The following is an 18,496-nucleotide window of genomic DNA, read 5'->3' as shown; positions in this document are numbered from 1 at the left end:
TCAACGCCGGGAAAACAATGGAGTAACTTATCCCATCATCTTATTTTAGTGCATTTAATATTCAACAAGTAATACTGTCTAACACGATTTAGTGGGAATACAGCAGGCAAATTATTCTTCAACCTGCCAGTCAGATCGCAGTATTTCAAATCAGCAGTTTCTAATCACTATCGAAACATATAGTACAAATAAAGTATTATTACTGCGTCAGCCAAATATGTATAAATAGAAGAGGTTGAGAGTTTATTAATTGACTCATTAATATTCAGTCTGTCAAGGTGGTAAAAGCTACAATTTACCATATTTCAGGAACTGCAAACTAAATAATTATAATATTAAAAAACTAAATGTAAGAAGTAAAAAAGTTTGTGTTATGAGCATGCAGTGGAGCTGATTGAGGCCTTGGAAGCATTAATGTGTTTCCATATCTTTGTTTTTTCGTGACATTAGACCATTACTCTTAATGTTATGCAAATGAGCAGTTAACAAAGTCGGTGTTGATTCAAATTAAGCAGGGTCATGCAGACTGTGTGTACATAGGACATCGAACACCTTGATTCTGCACGCTTGTTAGGTGGAAAATACATCTTGAGAAAATAAGAATTGTGAAGAATTTTCCATGATGCTATTATATTGCTTGAAAGAGGGCTGGCTAAAGTAATAGAAAAATATACTAGTCATAGTCAGAATATTTTGCCACAACAGTTTTGTCTAAATTTTCTACACATTATGCAAGCCAAATGTCACCAAAGGCAAGATCATTTTCATTTTGAAGCATAATGTAATAGCACTTTGTCTTTTAGATTAAAAAGGAATTTTAAAGAAATTTGGTCTCATTTTTATCCATTCATTCTCGTTCCCTTGTCAGGGCTGCAGGGTGGGGGGCTGGGGTTACACCATGGACAGGGCACTGGACTGGCTACGTAGACAGACTATTCTCCTTTTGTTCTTTTTATTACTTTTAATTAAGAACACAGACATTTAACTTTTATTGCAACTAGGCAATTAAAGCAAGCAAACAAACAAACAAAACAGAAAGGTACATGGTGGACAAAGGTGTCACACATTAAAAGCTTGCCCAAACCCTCGGTTTCATTTACAGTCATTGGGTGAAAAGAAATCTTTGATAATATACCGCCCCAGTCATTGTACATTCATCCTGGGGGGGGTAATATAACACAGTTTAGCAATATTATGCATGGTGATAATGTATCTTTACATCAACACCAAATATTCATATTTTATTTTATTCATTTACGTGAATCTTGATATACCAGTAGTCAAGAAAACCTGGATTAAAATGGCTTAAGAAATAATCCAACAGTGGATACGCCTCTCTTGTCAAAGCTATCTCATTAGTAAGCTAAAGCCTAAACATGATCAAAAGTGCGACATCAACCTTCTTACATATACAAGAGAAAGAGGAAAAAATCTGCCTGGGGATGTTGCCAGCAGTCTTTGCCAATGAGAATAACTTGAGTTGACTTGATTTAACTGACTGCCAGCTGGTCTTACTTCTTATTACATACATAGAATGGGAAGATTCCCGAGCAATGCAAAAATTAAATGTGAATTTCTGTGATATGGGAATTTTTGCCTATGTAGACAAAATTGTGTGATTTTTGCGGATATGTCACAGTTCTTTGCTGTATTATTAGAAAGAGTTTTCATTTAATTCCTAACTTGACTCTATACAATTGCAGACTGATCCAATGTTACAGCATTTATGGCAGGCTTTAGCGATGTTGGTTTTCTTCACAATCTAATTTTGCAACTCACAATATGTATATGTATATTCATGATATATATATATACACACACACACACACACACACACACACATATATATATATATATATATATATATATATATATATATATATATATATATATATATATATATATATACATGTGTGTATGTGTATATATATGTATATGTATACATATATATATATGTGTGTGTATATATATGTAAATAGCCAGGTCTGAATCCAATCCAAGCCTCGTGTTTACCAGCATCTAAAAAAAGCAATATAAAAGTTTTCTTTCCCTTCGAACATACAGAAGAGGTAATACCAAACTGCAGGGAATGTTGAAGTTGCCTATAGTCATTTGCACCATACACTTCACAGAGCTGTTCGTCAGGGGTGAGAGAACACTGGAAATAAAAAGGACTGAAAACCACAACAAGACCAACCAAAGTATTGCTGTGATGGTGTGAAAAGCTCTTATCTTTAATCGGTCTACTTGCTCCTTTTGCTTATCTTCTTCCACTGGACCTGGACGAATCAGAACACAGAGAACAGAAAGATATGATTACTACTGAAAACCCCAAAATGCATGGTACAATGATGTTATAGAGGAGCACCAATCCAAAGCAGAACAGCCAAGCACATCCAGCGCTGAGGTTTCTGATCCTAACTCCATGGGCATTTCTTAGTCCTCGGTAGGTGATGGGGTGAACAACAGCTGAGTAACGTTCCACACAGGTCAGGACATGGAAAAAAGTCACTCCGTATAAAGGGGTGAAAGAGACAAGTGATCCTATTTCTAGCACTAGTGGATGGGCCATAAATATATGCAATGAAGCCCAAGACCCCAGTCAGCTCCATTACAGCCATGTGGTAGGTGAAGATGTCAAGAAAGAGAAAAGAAAGAAAAAAGAAAGAGAAGAAAAAAAGAAAAAGAGAGAGAAAAAAAAGAAAAAGAAGAAAAAAAAGAAGAAGAAAAAAAGAGAAAAGAAAAAAAAAAAAAGAGAAAAGGGAAAACAATGGAGTTGGTGGTGGACTTCCGGAGACGCAGACCCACCACACTGACACCGGTGAACATCCAGGGAGTGGACATTGAGATAGTGGACTCTTATAGGTACCTGGGTGTTCACCTGAATAATAAACTGGACTGGAGCCACAACACTGATGCTCTTTACAGGAAGGGTCAGAGCAGACTCTACCTGCTGAGGCGGCTGAGGTCATTTGGAGTACAGGGAGCGCTTTCTGTCATTTTTTGCAGTGTGGTATGTTGGAACAGCAGTTTATCGGCAGCTGAGAGGAAGAGGTTGGATAAACTCATCAGGAAGGCCAGCTCTGTTCTGGGATGCACCCTGGACCTAGTGCAGGTGGTGGGAGACAGAAGGACTCTGGCCAAAATAACATCTCTGATGGACAGAGTCTCCCACCCCATGCATGTAAATGTTGCTGAACTGCAGAGCTGCTTCAGTGACAGACTGCTGCATCCTAGATGCATGAAGGAGCATTTCCGCAGGTCCTTCCTCCCTGCAGCTGTCAGACTGTACAATCAGAACTGCTCCCAACAATCATAGATGTTTACATCAGCGCTGTAACTGCAATAAGTTAATCAACCGATTCGCACTGCAACCTGGTTTGCCTCTTATCTGTAGTCATTTTTATTTAATTTAATAACTGTACAGTGCTCTGTTTATAGTAACCATTGTCCTTGATGTAAATATTTAAGAAAAATGGTGTATGTTTCTGTTCTGTGTCCTGTGTACTGTTTGTTTGTATATGTGTCTTTTTGGCTGCTGTTACAACCAAATTTCCCCTTGTGGGACAATTAAAGGATTATTCTATTCTATTTTATTCTATTCTTAGAACCCATCTGGGTGATTATTTATATTTATTTTATTATAGATCGAGTGTAGATCATTTCCTGACATGGTGTCTGGTCTGCATGGAAACATCCAGTCAAACAGCAGACTTGACTTCTGCAGCTCTCGGTTTATGTTCACATGAATGATTTGTGTTTCCTCTGCAGGTGAAGGTAGAAAGTGTGTGTGAGCTGAATTGAGCAGCATGGATCAGTGTGAGGACAGAGAGGAGGGAGTCCCTCCCTCTAAAACCACTCTGTGTGGGGAACATGAGAGCCAGACCAAAGCTCAGAGGTGAGATGACCATCTCTAACTGTCCATGACTTTTCTCCATGTCACAGCTCAGCACTCACATCACTGCTCCATCATTATTCACAGCAACCAACCTGGACCTCCACCCAGCTCTGTGTCCTTACAGAGTGACCGGTCCAAAGATCCTGAAATTTATTTTAAAGTCCAGCAGGTGTCTGCTGCAGAGAGGTGAGCTGTTAGTAACATGAACTCTTTGAGAGCTGATTTGCTATATGCTATTTGTTTTATGTTGTTGGATATAAAGTGCAGTGAAGTGTTTTTTTCTTCTATCAGCCATGTTGTGCTGTATTTTGTAGGATGGTAGAGGAGGTAGCACTAACTTTGGTGTACAGATTTCACTTTTACTCATAAAACTCATAACATCAAAATGATTCAAGCAGGTTAGGCAGGACCCAGGTGCAGCGCTTGGAGAGAGAGAGAGACTTAAGTAAAAATGAGCTTTATTGCCATACTTAGGGACTCAAAGGAAATACTAAAAAGCAAAATTGGGCCAGGAAGAAACTTGAAACAAGAAACTACTAAAAGTGGAAACTACTAAGGAACCATGGAACTCACAGAAAACAGAAAACCAGTAAGTATAAGGAGACAACACAACAAAAAGCAGAGGGAGACCAAGGACTTAAATATTCACAGGAGGTAATTAGGGGATTAAACACAGCTGGCAGAAAAGGCACAGGTGAGCTAAATCAGACTACAGGAGAAGCTGAACTGAACATGACACATTCAGGAAAAGATACTATTAAAAGATACTATTAAAAGATACTATTAAAATAAAACAGGAAACTAACACAGACTGAGACTAAATACATAAATTTACAGACCAAAGTAACACAACCTACATTCAAACCTTATATTGAAAACTACAACAAAGTCAAACAGCATGTAACAAACAGATTTCTATCCATTCATCCATCCATCCATCCATCCTCTTCCAATTGTCTGGGACCAGGTTGCAGGGGCAGCACCCTAAGCATAGAAGCCCAGACTTCACTCTCCCCAGCCAACTCCTCCAGCTTGTCCGGCCAGCCGAGAGATCCAAACATCCTTCCTTGGTGTGCCCCGGGGCCTCCTCCCAGTGGGACCAGTGTTGCCAACTTAGCAACTGTTTAGCGAGTTCGCAGACCCCCCCCCAACGACTTTTTTTTTTTCTAAAAAGCGACTAGCCACAAATCTTGTAACTTTTTCTGGTGTTATTGGAGACTTATGACGACTTTTTGATGTGAAAGTACGTATCACTCTTATGCTCATCAAGCAGCGGGTGCTGCCATGGGCATGTCGCCCGTGCCAAAGCGCTCACAGGTGGAAGGTAATCCTCATGCAGCAGTCCCCCCTAGCTGATTTCAGAGCAGGAGATATTCACCCTATGCATACAAACTGCAAAATCCATCGCGCATGAGCGAAGCCGCTGATCAAATCAGATTTTGACTGAAGCTGTCTGATGAGGCTTGCTATGTCCATTTTGATTGTAAATGGTTAAAAATTTTCTTTTTTTAATGTTACTTTTTATGTATCACAAGGTTTAAAACTACTTAAAAATGGTAAATGGACTGATTTTTATATAGCGCTTTTCTACTCTCATGGAGTACTTAAAGCACTCTATACAACATGCCTCATTCACACCTGTTCTCACAAGCACTTTATCTATACATAGTGCTTTCTAACAACATTCATACTCCGATGGATGGATTGGAGAGCAAGTTCAGGTTAGAATTTTGCCCAAGGATACTTGACATGCAGACTGGAGGAGCCAGGGATCAAACCACCAACCAACCAACCTTCCGATCAGTAGGTGACCAGCTCTACCTCCTGAGCTACAGCCACCCAACACACACACAGAAAGTAACTCAACCAGAGTGCCTATTTAGGGTCACGTTGGACGTTCCCAAGTCCAGATAAAGGAATTGTGACATTTAAAAAAACAATAATTGCTAAACGAAATTTAATTTGTAGTTTCAAATGTATTCAAATGCTATTAGGGTGTTTTTTTACTAACTTTATGTTATTTCTCTCTCCTACAGCGTGTGTTACAATTACATAGGCATGACCAATTATGCAAATTAGGTGATGACATCATTTAGCGACTTTTAGCGACCTTTAGGACAGACCATAGCGATTTTCCTTACTGAGGAGTTGGCAACACTGAGTGGGACATGCCCGGATCACACCCTCCGCCTCCCGGATGGCTGAACTTCTCACCCTATCTCAAAGGGAGAGGCCAGCCACTGAGGAAGCTCATTTCTGCCACTTGTATCTGCAGTCTCGTTCTTTTGGCAGTGGGTGGCTGTAGCTCAGGTGGCAGAGCAGGTCAGCCACTAATCAGAAGCTCGGTGGTTCGATTCCAGGCTGCCTCCTGGCTGCATGCCAAATATCCTTAGACAAGATGCTAACCCCATGTTTGCCTACTGGTAGTGGTCAGAGGGCCCGGTGGCGCCAGTGTCCGGCAGCCTCGCCTCTGTCAGTGCGCCCCAGGGCAGCTGTGGCTACAATGTAGCTTGCCATTGCCAGTGTGTGAATGACTGAATGTACTGTAAAGCGCTATACAAATGCAGGCCATTTACCATTTTGGTCACTACTCACAGCTCATGACCATAAGTGAGGGTAGGGATGTAGATCAACCGGCAAATTGAGAGCTTTGCTCTTACACTCAGCTCTCTCTTCACCACAACAGACAGGTACAACAACTCCATCACTGCAGCCGCAGCACCAATCCATCTGTCATTCTCCCGCTCCTCCCTCCTGTTACTCATGAACAAGACTAACAGGAGGTTCACCTCATTTGGCTGTTCAAGCCTGGCTACCTATGGGTTGTTCTAGGGTACGATGCTGTTAATTCTCAGTAGGATTAGCTGGACTAGTGAACATTTAGAGTTAAACTAAGTGGCTGTGACTGTCAAAAATGGTTTCATGGATCTGCCCTTTAACAAATTCGTCATTGTTCTTCCGCAGAGTCAACTGGGAGAGCTCAGAAGTGCCCAGTGTTCAGTCTCCCCAGCAGCGTCAAACACACCTGGACTCCATATTTATGGTCTGTACATGTACAACAACTACATTTACATCTGTTCTGTTCATAGTCAAGCTATTCTTTGGAGACCAGTGGATTGTCAGAGTGTCCAACATGGATCTGATTTTTGGCTCCACGATTTCAGTCTGATTGGGTTATTCATTAAGTATTCTGTTCCAGCTGCTGGAGGACAACATCATTACTTTTGTGAAGAATGAGCTGAAGAAGATCCAGAAGGTTGTCAGTCCAGATTACCCAGAATGCTTAGAGAGTCTGGGGGAGGATGATGAGCAGAGGAGCAGCAGAGATGCATTTATGAAGATCACAGTGGACTTCTTGAGAAAAATGAAGCAGGAGAAGCTGGCTGACGATCTGCAGAGGAGTAAGAGGATTTCTCTAGAGATTTAAGCTGCTGACTGACTGACACATTCATGTATTAATAGATGCTGGATGAATTAGCCATTTACTAATTTCTTGAGAAAAAATGTTGATTGAAATCTTTGCTCTTTTATTTGTTTAGGAATGCCTCTTGGAGCATTTCAACATCATATCAAGTGTATCTTGAAGAAAAGGTTCCAGTGTGTGTTTGAGGGGATCGCTAAAGCAGGAAACCCAACCCTTCTTAATCAGATCTACACAGAGCTCTGCATCACAGAGGGAGGGACTGCAGAAGTCAGTGAGGAGCATGAGGTCAGACAGATTGAAACAGCATCCAGGAAACCAGACAGACCAGAAACAACAATCAGACAAGAAGACATCTTTAAAGCCTCACCTGGAAGAGATGAACCAATCAGAACAGTGCTGACAAAGGGAGTGGCTGGCATTGGGAAAACAGTCTTAACACAGAAATACACCCTAGACTGGGCTGAAGACAAAGCCAACCAGGACATCCAGTTCATATTTCCATTCACTTTCAGAGAGCTGAATGTCCTGAACGAGGAAAAGTTCAGCTTGGTGGAACTTGTTCATCACTTCTTTACTGAAACCAAAGAAGCAGGAATCTGCAGCTTTGAAGACTTCCAGGTTGTGTTCATCTTTGATGGTCTGGATGAGTGTCGACTTCCTCTGGACTTCCACAAAACTAAAATCATAACTGACCCTAGAAAGTCCACCTCAGTGGATGTGCTGCTGATAAACCTCATGAGGGGAAACCTGCTTCCCTCTGCTCGCCTCTGGATAACCACACGAGCTGCAGCAGCCAATCAGATGCCGCCTGGGTTTGTTGACATGGTGACAGAGGTCAGAGGGTTCACTGACCCACAGAAGGAGGAGTACTTCAGGAAGAGGTTCAGAGATGAGGAGCAGGCCAGCAGGATCATCTCCCACATCAAGACATCACGAAGCCTCCACATCATGTGCCACATCCCAGTCTTCTGCTGGATCACTGCTACAGTTCTGGAGGATGTGCTGGAAACCAGAGAGGGAGGACAGCTGCCCAAGACCCTGACTGAGATGTACATCCACTTCCTGGTGGTTCAGGCCAAAGTGAAGAAGGTCAAGTATGATGGAGGAGCTGAGACAGATCCACATTGGAGTCCAGAGAGCAGGAAGATGATTGAGTCTCTGGGAAAACTGGCTTTTGATCAGCTGCTGAAAGGAAACCTGATCTTCTATGAATCCGACCTGACAGAGTGTGGCATCGATGTCAGAGCAGCCTCAGTGTACTCAGGAGTGTTCACACAGATCTTTAAAGAGGAGAGAGGACTGTACCAGGACAAGGTATTCTGCTTTGTCCATCTCAGCTTTCAAGAGTTTCTGGCTGCTCTTCATGTCCATCTGACCTTCATCAACTCTGGACTCAATCTGCTGGAAGACAAACAAATAACCTCTGAGAAGTTAAGTACAAAAGAATCTGTGGGGAAACACTTCCACCAGAGTGCTGTGAACAAGGCCTTACAGAGTCCAAATGGACACCTGGACTTGTTCCTCCGCTTCCTCCTGGGTCTTTCATTGCAAACCAATCAGACTCTCCTGCGAGGTCTATTAAAAAAAACAGTTAGCAACTTGCAGACCAACCAGGAAACAGTCCAGTACATCAAGAAGAAGCTAAATGAGAATCTGTCTGCAGAGAAAAGCATCAACCTGTTCCACTGTCTGAATGAACTGAATGATCGTTCTCTAGTGGAGGAGATCCAACAGTCCCTGAGATCAGGAAGTCTCTCTACAGATGAACTGTCTCCTGCTCAGTGGTCAGCTCTGGTCTTCATCTTACTGTCATCAGAAAAAGATCTGGATGTGTTTGACCTAAAGAAATACTCTGCTTCAGAGGAGGCTCTTCTTAGGCTGCTGCCAGTGGTCAAAGCCTCCAACAAAGCTCTGTAAGGAAAAACTCATTCCTTAAAATGGTTATTCTACTTTCAATATGAAGAAGATTCATTTTTAGAATAAAAAAAAAACCCTGACCTGTAGGGCCAGAAAAATGTCCACTAGTATTTCAGTTTCAATTCAGTTTACCAGTAAACAAATTAATTATTCCTCATTTCTATACAATAATCTCATCATCATCATTGCATTATCACATTTCACAACAGCAACATGTTTCATTTAAATTAGTAATTGTTCTGAGTACGTAGGGCCATCTGTACTTTCAAGTAGTATTTGCTACAAACAAATATGGAAATAGTGATCGAAGAAGAGTTGTCTAACAACCAGCATAGCTGAATTCAAGGCAACACATAACAATAATCAATACAGCTACCAACTACTAACAACTAAAGGGTTCCCTTTGTTAAAGTGTTAACACCGGTGTTTCCTTCCTTAACTCTTACAACCACAGCAGGAGCTGAACCTGAAAGTATACCTCCACAGCCAGTTTTCATTCTTAGGTCAGGTCAGGGACCTCACGTCAGCTGACGTCAGTCATTTAACAGTGTGTAGTCTACATGGGTTACACAATGCAGTGTAAAAATATTTGCACCTCCCTGTTTTCTTAGATTTTCATATATTTTTTAAAACAAATCTTTTCAATCATCAATTTTTTTAAAATTTTTGACAGCTAGCTGTCACGGTCGAGGATGGCCAACCATGGGGAAGTGAGGAATGAGGACCCAGGCGCGGAGCTCTGTTTGTAGACAGTGCGTTTATTTACAGTGTGGTAAATATCGATGCACAATTAATCCCCATGCTCCCCACGACTCCCGTGTGTGGGGGGGTTCTATTCCACTGCAGGGCAACCTGCATGTGGCCAATAAAGCCTTGATTCATTCATTCATTCAACCCTGACACTAGCATTGAATCTGCACTGAATTAACTGTGGAGCAATTTTAAAAATTTAACAATTTCTTATATACAGAATTGTATTATTTCATCCACGCTGGAAGGTTTTTCAGCACAAATGGGTTGATCAAGGGAATATGAAATGATTCACATATAAAGGCTAATTTACATTATTAAACCCTGCTCTCGAAAACTGTCACTCTATGAACTCTATGAAGCTGGATTTAAGAAATAAGTGCTTAAAGTTAAAGCTTTAAAAACAGTTTAACACCATCTTCTGCCAGTCTGGAACATGACATCATGTGGTTGGTTGGTTGCGGCTAATAGACTAAATAGCCCAAAAGTGATCCCCTTAAACTGATTTTTACTTTTAGTCTCCTTAATTTCCTCTGAGTTATCAGTTCTGTCATTAGTTATCTAACATAAACTAATATAACTCTGTTTGCCTCAACCAACCAACCAACCAACCAACCTACCAACCACATGTGGTCACACTCCTTACTGACAGAAAATGGTGCTGAACTACTTTAAATGCATATTTCTTAAATCCAGCTTCACAAACAGTGTTACCTCTATCAGTTATGGAGAGCGGGGCTCCATGGTGTAAATTAGCCTTTATATGTGTAGCATTTCATGTTCTCTTTAAGGTTATGCCATTGGATCTCAATCAGATTTAGTTCCAGTCACTGGCAAGGCCACCGCAAAACCATTTTGTTTTTTTGAGCTATCAAGGATGGACCTGTGTCGCGGGGTCCTCTCCTAAACTTCTCCCGAACAAATGCAGGCTTAGTCAGGAAGCATTCAGTGTGGATAGTTTATTCCGCCGGCCTCTCAGGTGCACAAAAAGATTATTTACAAAGAAATTAGAAAACTAACTTAATTCAACACAAAACAAACATCTATATACAAAATACAAGCGGCTGAGCCAGTCTGCATGTTACCCTCTCTGTAACATCTCACATAATGCCCAGGTAGGCCCTGACAGCCTTCTTTTATACCCCGTTGCCCCTCCCACTAGGCATAATAGTCATCCCTTTATTATTTCTTTTCCCAAAACACTCTTTTTTTCCTCAGATTATTTCCAGCTCTATTCCTACAATACATATATATGTATATACAGACATTTATGGCCACTTCCAGGCAGCCTACAGTGTTTCACAATAACAAAAAAAACCAAACAAAAATAATGCAGTTCACGTGATCTTTCAAGCACGTGCGAACCCACTATACCATCAGCTCTACGCGACTGGCTTTATTAAAGGTAAACAAAAAAAAAATATGTTGGCCACCCTCTGCGCCACTCAAAATATACCTCACACCCCTTTTTGTTTATCGGTCCGGTCGACTAAAAGACGCGCAGCCATGGTAATTGTACAACTAATGGTGGTGGTGCGTGTATGCGCCCAGATCAGCTGTTTGCGGCCCGGGACGGTGTAACTCCGTCATACCCTGTCCTGCTGCATAACTAGAGTGTCCTTGAACTTCAGGGTAAGAACTTATGGCATAAGATTTTCTTGTAGCGAATTGACTTCAAGTCAGGATGACTGCTAATTTCCTGCATCTAAATTAAGGTATAATGAAATTTATTGTACTTATACCTAAAATGTTACAAACATGGTGTCTTAGCAGATATTTACTGCTTTTGTTACTGCATACAAAAAATATCTGGCACCCTTCCCAGCTGGTTTTGGCCTCCGATAAAAAGGAAAATTGTAAAACCAAGAAAAAAAAAGTTTTAGCCAAACTTTTTAAAATTGGGTTTAATTTACCCAAGCATGAAATACTTACTACATACTAAATTCTGTGTGTGACATGGCAAGAATGATTCATCATTCAAAATATAAGCTGGACAATCATGCCTCATCTCCCAAAGGCCTCTTCTGAGCAGGAAAAACTCTGTCTGTTGTTGAAGTTGACGTAATGCCAGGAGGATTGCCAACTATTCCTTAAGATTAGTGACAAAATTATTTTTTTTAAGGTTCATTGGTAATAAAACTATATTATTATTTGGATGAACTGAACATGGAAGGATATGAAATGACCTATTTCAGAGAGGATTAAGTGAGGGCCTACACCAAGTTCCACTAATTCGGAATATTAAACAAATAAAAGTTAACTGCAATAAATTTCAGGTTGCATTAAAATAAATGACTACCTTTTTCATATAGCAGAGAAACAAACCATCTTTATGGTGTAATTATTGTTCGTACAGATTTTTATTTATTTATTTATTGTACTGTGTAAATACTAAAACTGCCATCAATACATTCTTCAAAAAATACAGTATCTCTCTGTGCAAAATGGGTTTAAAAACATAAACAACTGTGGGATACTGTTTGTCCGTGATTTTAACCAGGGCAACAAATTGCCGCAGAATCAGTGTTGTGCCAAGGTATCGCCAACAAAATTTGCTGATTTTGTTCCTCCAAGCATTTTTTTTCATTCATACTGCACCCCCACTCCCCTCTGCAATGTGCCCCCTCTAGGGGCCATGTCCCCCACTTTAGGAACCACTGGACTATTTGATAAATAAGGATTAATTTGAACTCTATGTAGTCACAGACATTAGAAATAGGAAAGTGACCAACTATATTATGTCTGTGCCAGCAGGTACAGTACTAGTACTAAATCCTTCAGTTTTAAAGTTATACAGTAGAACTCCTACTTATGAAATTAATTCGTTCCCGAGGGTCTTTTGTAAGTCGAAAATTTTTGTAAGTCGAAGCACCCATTGCACCTTTTGAGTGAGGCGATGCTGAACGATAGGCTAACTGAACTAATTGCTAACTAGAACAACAATACGTCGTTCAAGTGGAACAGCGAAGCGCAATTACAAAAGCCAAGTGATTGTCACATGATTCGGAAGGCATTGTAGGCATTGTAGGCTCAACCAACCAGAGACAGTGGATTTCGTTACACGCGCATTTTGCCGTAACACGGGCAGAAATATTGCCGTTCAGTGCCTTCGTAACTTTGAAGTTTCTGTTAAATGGGGTATTCATAAGTTGGGGTTCCACTGTAATCAGATTTTTACCAAGCAAATTTCATGTGCATATTTTTTTTTCGTATTTGGATTGTATGTTAAATTATATTGTACACAAAAACATCACACATTGTTTTTCAGACTGAGTGTCTGTAAACTCTCAGAGAAAAGCCGTGAAGCTCTGTCCTCAGTTCTCAGCTCCCAGTCCTGTAGTCTGAGAGAGCTGGACCTGAGTATCAACAGCTTGGAGGATTCAGGAGGGAATTTTCTGACTGCAGAACTGCAGAGTCCACAGTGTACACTGGAAAGTATCAGGTGAGGTCATCTTTTGTTTTTTGTTTTGTTTATTAAACCAGCAAAATTAACCAATTAAAAAATTGGGCTTTAAGTAATTTTATTATTTTCAGTTCAACTGTCACATATCGAAGTGATGTGACAATAAGGACTCCTTCAAAAAAATAAATAAATAATAACATAAACAGAATAAACTATAATTTAATGCAGTAGCTCCTTACTGCATACTGATTGCATTTTTTTTTTAATTGTCTTTTTCATTTTCCGTATTTTAATTTTCAGACTGAGTCTCTACCACTTCTCAGGGAGAAGTTATGAATCTCTGTCATCTATTCTCAGCTCTCAGTCCTCCAGTCTGAGAGAGCTAGACCTAAGTAACAACAACCTGCAGGATTCAGGAATGAAGCATTTGTTTGCTAATATGCAGAGCCTAAACTGTAAACTAAATGCTCTGGGGTAAGGAATATTTTGTTTGAAGTGTTTCAAATTCATTTTCAAGAAAGTAAATGTCAGCTTCAGCCATATGGTTTTACACTTTATTTTGACATTAAGGATTCAGGGGGAAAAAAATCTGTATTTAACATTGCCAAATCTAGTAATTCCTCACTAATGCTTATTGTTTGTATTTCATTTTTCAGTCTGAGTAATTCTAACCTCTCTGAGAGAAGCTGTGAAGCGCTGTCCTCAGTTCTCAGCTCCCAGTCCTGTAGTTTGAGAATGCTGGACCTGAGTAACTCGGACTTGAATGATTCAGGAGTGAAACATTTGTCTGTTGCATTGAGGAGTACACGCTGCAAACTGGAAACTCTCAGGTCAGGATTCAGACTTTAAAACTCATAAAAAATAAAATTAAAGTTATACCGCTACATAAACAGCCAGCCTATATAGTGAGTTTTATTTACCATTGAATAGCACGGAATTAGTGTGTAAGTTTTTTTGTCATCACATTTTATATTGTATTTATTAATCAGAAAATCACTTTATACAGTGTTCAATTTAGAGATGTAGTGGTATTTTCCATCCATATTACATATTTAGAAATGAAATGTCCAAATTAGGGTGATTAGCATGAAATAGTGCGCTTAAAGAGTTTTCATTGTCACTAAAGTAACTCTCTTTACTTGGCTCAACCACTATGGTAACTGATAATGAACATAAAATCTGGTTCAGGTCACGTTCAGTGTTGGGTTGGATTCAAAATTGATTGTTTTCAATTAGTATTTGTATTTACAGAATGCTTTAAGTACGATGTAGATTCCGCACTAATGTCAGTGAATGACATCCAGCTGTAAATACCTGCAGGCTAAACGGTGGGTGTTTCATTTTCATTGGAAAATGAAACAATCCTTGAAAGAGTAGTTGTCAAACAGCTAACAGATCAACTGCAGAGGAATGGCTTATTTGAAGAGTTTCAGTCGGGTTTCAGAGCTCATCACAGCACAGAAACAGCTTTAGTGAAGGTTACAAATGATCTTCTTATGGCCTCTGACAGTGGACTCATCTCTGAGCTTGTCCTGCTAGACCTTAGTGCAGCGTTCGATACTGATGACCATAATATCCTATTAGTGTGATTAGAACATGCTGTTCGTATTTCAGGTACTGCACTGCAGTGGTTTGTATTATATCTGTCTGATGGACTTTGTGGAGAGTCCTCTTCACCCACTGAGGTTAATGTATGGTGTTCCACAGGGTTCAGTGCTAGGACCAATTCTATTTACATTATACATGCTTCCCCTTGGCAGTATCATCAGAAGACATAGCATACATTTTCACTGCTATGCAGATGACACCTAGCTCTGTCCATGAAGCCAGATAACACACACCAATTAGTTAAATTGCAGGAACTTCTTAAAGACATAAAGACCTGGATGGCCGCTAACTTTCTGCTTCTTAATTCAGAAAAAAATGAGGTTATTGTACTCGGCCCTGAAAAACTTGGAAATATGGTATCTAACCAGATTCTTATTCTGGATGGCATTACCTTGGCCTCCAGTAACACTGTGAGGAACCTTGGAGTCATTTCAAACATGAGTCTCACAGTTGACCTGGTGTTTTCCAGATAATAATAATAATAATAATAATAATAATAATAATAAATAATAATAATGATTCAGTAAAAGGACTAGATGTTACAGTCCCTGATAATGCATTGCTTTAGATGGAGAGACTCTTGAGGGATGGCTGTTATGAGGAAAGCCAAGAAACTTTGCCAGCAGCACACATCATTGTGTTCCTCAAATTTCGGTCTTTTACCCAGGCAAATCTGCCATTTTCCTTCCTTGGTTATGTTTAGGGATTAGAGATCTGATCTAGATTATCATTTAAGATCATCAGTAGTGGACCTTGGATTCATCTGGTGTTTTGGCCATTATCACTAGACACCCTCATCCAAGGAGGCCCTGCCAGAGTTGATCAGGCCCTGGAGTGTGTCACTGGTTTATATTACATTTTTATTTTTCTTCTCCTTTCTTCTGTTTAGTTTCCTATAGTTTATTTTCTATATATTCACTGCAACTGAGAAATAATACTTACCTCTTTAGCATTTATGGAGCCTAACCTCTTCAAAGGGAAAGAAACGGTGATAGAAGCAAGACAAAAGGGACAGGATCAGAGAGAGCAGAATGGAGAGCTGGAAGGGGGCGCCCGATCTGGCTTCCCACACCTCCCCACCGGATCGGGTTGTACACGCTACCTCCCCACCACCTCCCAGAAAATGGAAAAAGAGCAGAGGGGAGAAGAGCGGAATATTTCTTTTCTCTCATGGTTAGCTGACTGACTTAGCTGCCCAAGTGATGCCAGCCCTTTTTAGCCATAGCCAGTGACTGGTCCTCTCAGCAGTGTTATCTAGTTCTCTTACCGCCTGTTGATGCACCTGTCCTCTGATCCCAATCTCTCTAAGCAGTTTTGCTGTTGTACTGGCAACAAAGCCCCTACACCCCACTTCCACCGGGTGCAACTTGATCTTCCAGCCTCTGTCCTCTGCCTCAGCTGCTAAGCTGGCATACCGCAGCTTCTTATGCTCAAATGCTTCCTCAATTGCTTCCTCCCATGGTACCGTCAGCTCAATGACATACGCTATTTTTTGGGAATTATACCAGAGGACGAGGTCTAGTCGTAGAGTTATTGTTATGATCTCTGTGGGAAAAATTTGCCTCTGAATCATGTCCACCTGCATCTGCCAATCCCTGGCAACCTTCAGCGAGCCCAGGTCTGGGGCTTGTCCTCGGCTTGTCTCCCCTTCAGGGCTAATGTTGATGAAAACCGATGGTCCTCTTGGTTCTTGAAAGGTTGAGCATTGATGGATTTTCTTTTGCACTGAACTTTCTCAGCTAGACACCTGAGAACCTGGTTGTGTCTCCATGTTTATCTTCCCTGAGTAAGGCTAGTCCTACAACCAACCAAGATGTACTTGAGTGTTGCTTGGACTGTACACAGGGGGCAGGACGGGTCCTTTCCAGACCACAGCTGCAGATTTATTGGGTAAGGTAGCACATCGTATGTCGCTCAGATGATGAAACTTAGTCTATTAGACTCCATGCCCCAGATTTCACTTCATGAGAGTTTCCTCTTTTCCACACTCTCCCAGTTCATCCAGCAAGACCCTGTTTGGCCAGTGCCACGGCCATCTCTTGTTCACATACATCACAATTCCCCCACCTTTCTTCTTGCTGGTCTCCATCATTCTATCTTGGCTCTTGGCGGAGGCGGTCGCACTTTCTCCTTCTCCCTCTCCATTATCTTTCCTGCATGGCTTCTTATGTCTTCTGTATAGTCTTTCTTATTCTCTAACCCAAAGAGAGTCTCCCAGACTTGTTCTCTAAAAAACTAAAGAAAAATTATGGATTTGATCAACTGGTCCCTTAACGAAACTGACAACTCCTGGGCTTGGGAGAGCCTGATTGTCCTACGGAGATGTTTGCTGCTGGATACTCAATGGTAGTTACGTCGTGTGATGGAGGACATTGAACGACATCTACCAATTCGGAACCACGATAACAGAGTTCTGGACGATTGGAGCTGGCTCGGACCTGGCTTATCGAAGAACAAGAAGCAGCTACAGCTGTTCAAAATCCCACAAGTGAAGCGAGATCGATCAACTGTAGACCAGACAACAAACGACGGAGGCACCAGAAAAGTGCAATCAAACGATGAGTTTATTGACAACGGAGAACAACCATCAGCATATGGCTTATTTGCTCTGACAAAAATACACTGAGTTCTGGTTATTGTTAAAATCTCCCAATTCTTTTAATCTTTGGGCTGAAGGAAGGACAATACTCGGTGTATAAATGCTCAATCAACAATTATTTATTTCCATACAATTCAACACTTAAGAGCATAAGAACCATCATGATGGGGAGAGTTGCCTGCAGAGGGTCACAGCAAGTCTCAAAATGGTGACGGGTTAGTCAGCCTTTTATAGTCTCTAGTAGCCCCCACCTAGTCGTAAAAGCCTAAACATTCACATTCTTTCTCTCACACGGCGCCTAAGTTATGACCTCGGCTCCCTGTCTTTCTGCTCTCCGTAAAGGTGGGGGTATGGAATGTGGTCGTCTCTTCTGCTATCAGAACAAGGTCTCCTGCACACAACATTCTCTTCATGATTCAGCAGTATGCAATGTCAAGAAACAGTGTAACACATTCAACAGTGTCGAATAATACAGGTCAATCAAATAGATCTAATGATTTTCACACTCTTTTAAGTCAGAAGTATAATGCAAACTAAAACTACATACTGATCACACACTCTATATTAAGGGGTATAATATGATCTACAGCAGTATCATAATTCAACTACTTTGATTACAGATATAAGGTAACATATGATAACAGAATAATCTCACAATTCCCCCTTTTGATCTCTTTTTTAAGAGATCACTTATAACATACACTCCAGCGTTACAAGGTCCAGTTCTTCTTGGTCCTGAGGCCCTCTGTCCCCCTTTAACGGGTGGACCATATGTGGGATGACCTCTGTGTTTACGCAGTTCAGATGCAAGAAAAATTAGATTTACCACCATAACAGCAGTTACAGATGACACTCCCATCACTCCCAGTTCTCCCACAGCTTTATTTTGGTGCTACA

At 40.8% G+C, this 18,496-nt stretch overlaps 1 protein-coding gene across 1 annotated transcript in view; it reads left to right on the top strand.

The window, feature by feature from the left end:
- Nucleotides 1–5,593: 5,593 nt before the first annotated feature.
- Nucleotides 5,594–18,496, top strand: part of LOC120434976 (NLR family CARD domain-containing protein 3-like) — a 41,989-nt gene continuing 29,086 nt past the window's right edge. Inside the window, 6 exon segments of the mRNA XM_039603657.1 lie at nt 5,594–5,619; nt 6,863–6,941; nt 7,098–7,299; nt 7,438–9,235; nt 13,258–13,431; nt 14,049–14,222. Coding sequence (XP_039459591.1) covers nt 5,594–5,619; nt 6,863–6,941; nt 7,098–7,299; nt 7,438–9,235; nt 13,258–13,431; nt 14,049–14,222 — 2,453 coding nt within the window.

Source organism: Oreochromis aureus, linkage group 3 (assembly GCF_013358895.1).
Source record: "Oreochromis aureus strain Israel breed Guangdong linkage group 3, ZZ_aureus, whole genome shotgun sequence".
In the NCBI taxonomy this organism is placed as follows: domain Eukaryota; kingdom Metazoa; phylum Chordata; class Actinopteri; order Cichliformes; family Cichlidae; genus Oreochromis; species Oreochromis aureus.
This window is presented reverse-complemented; position numbering and strand designations above follow the sequence as displayed.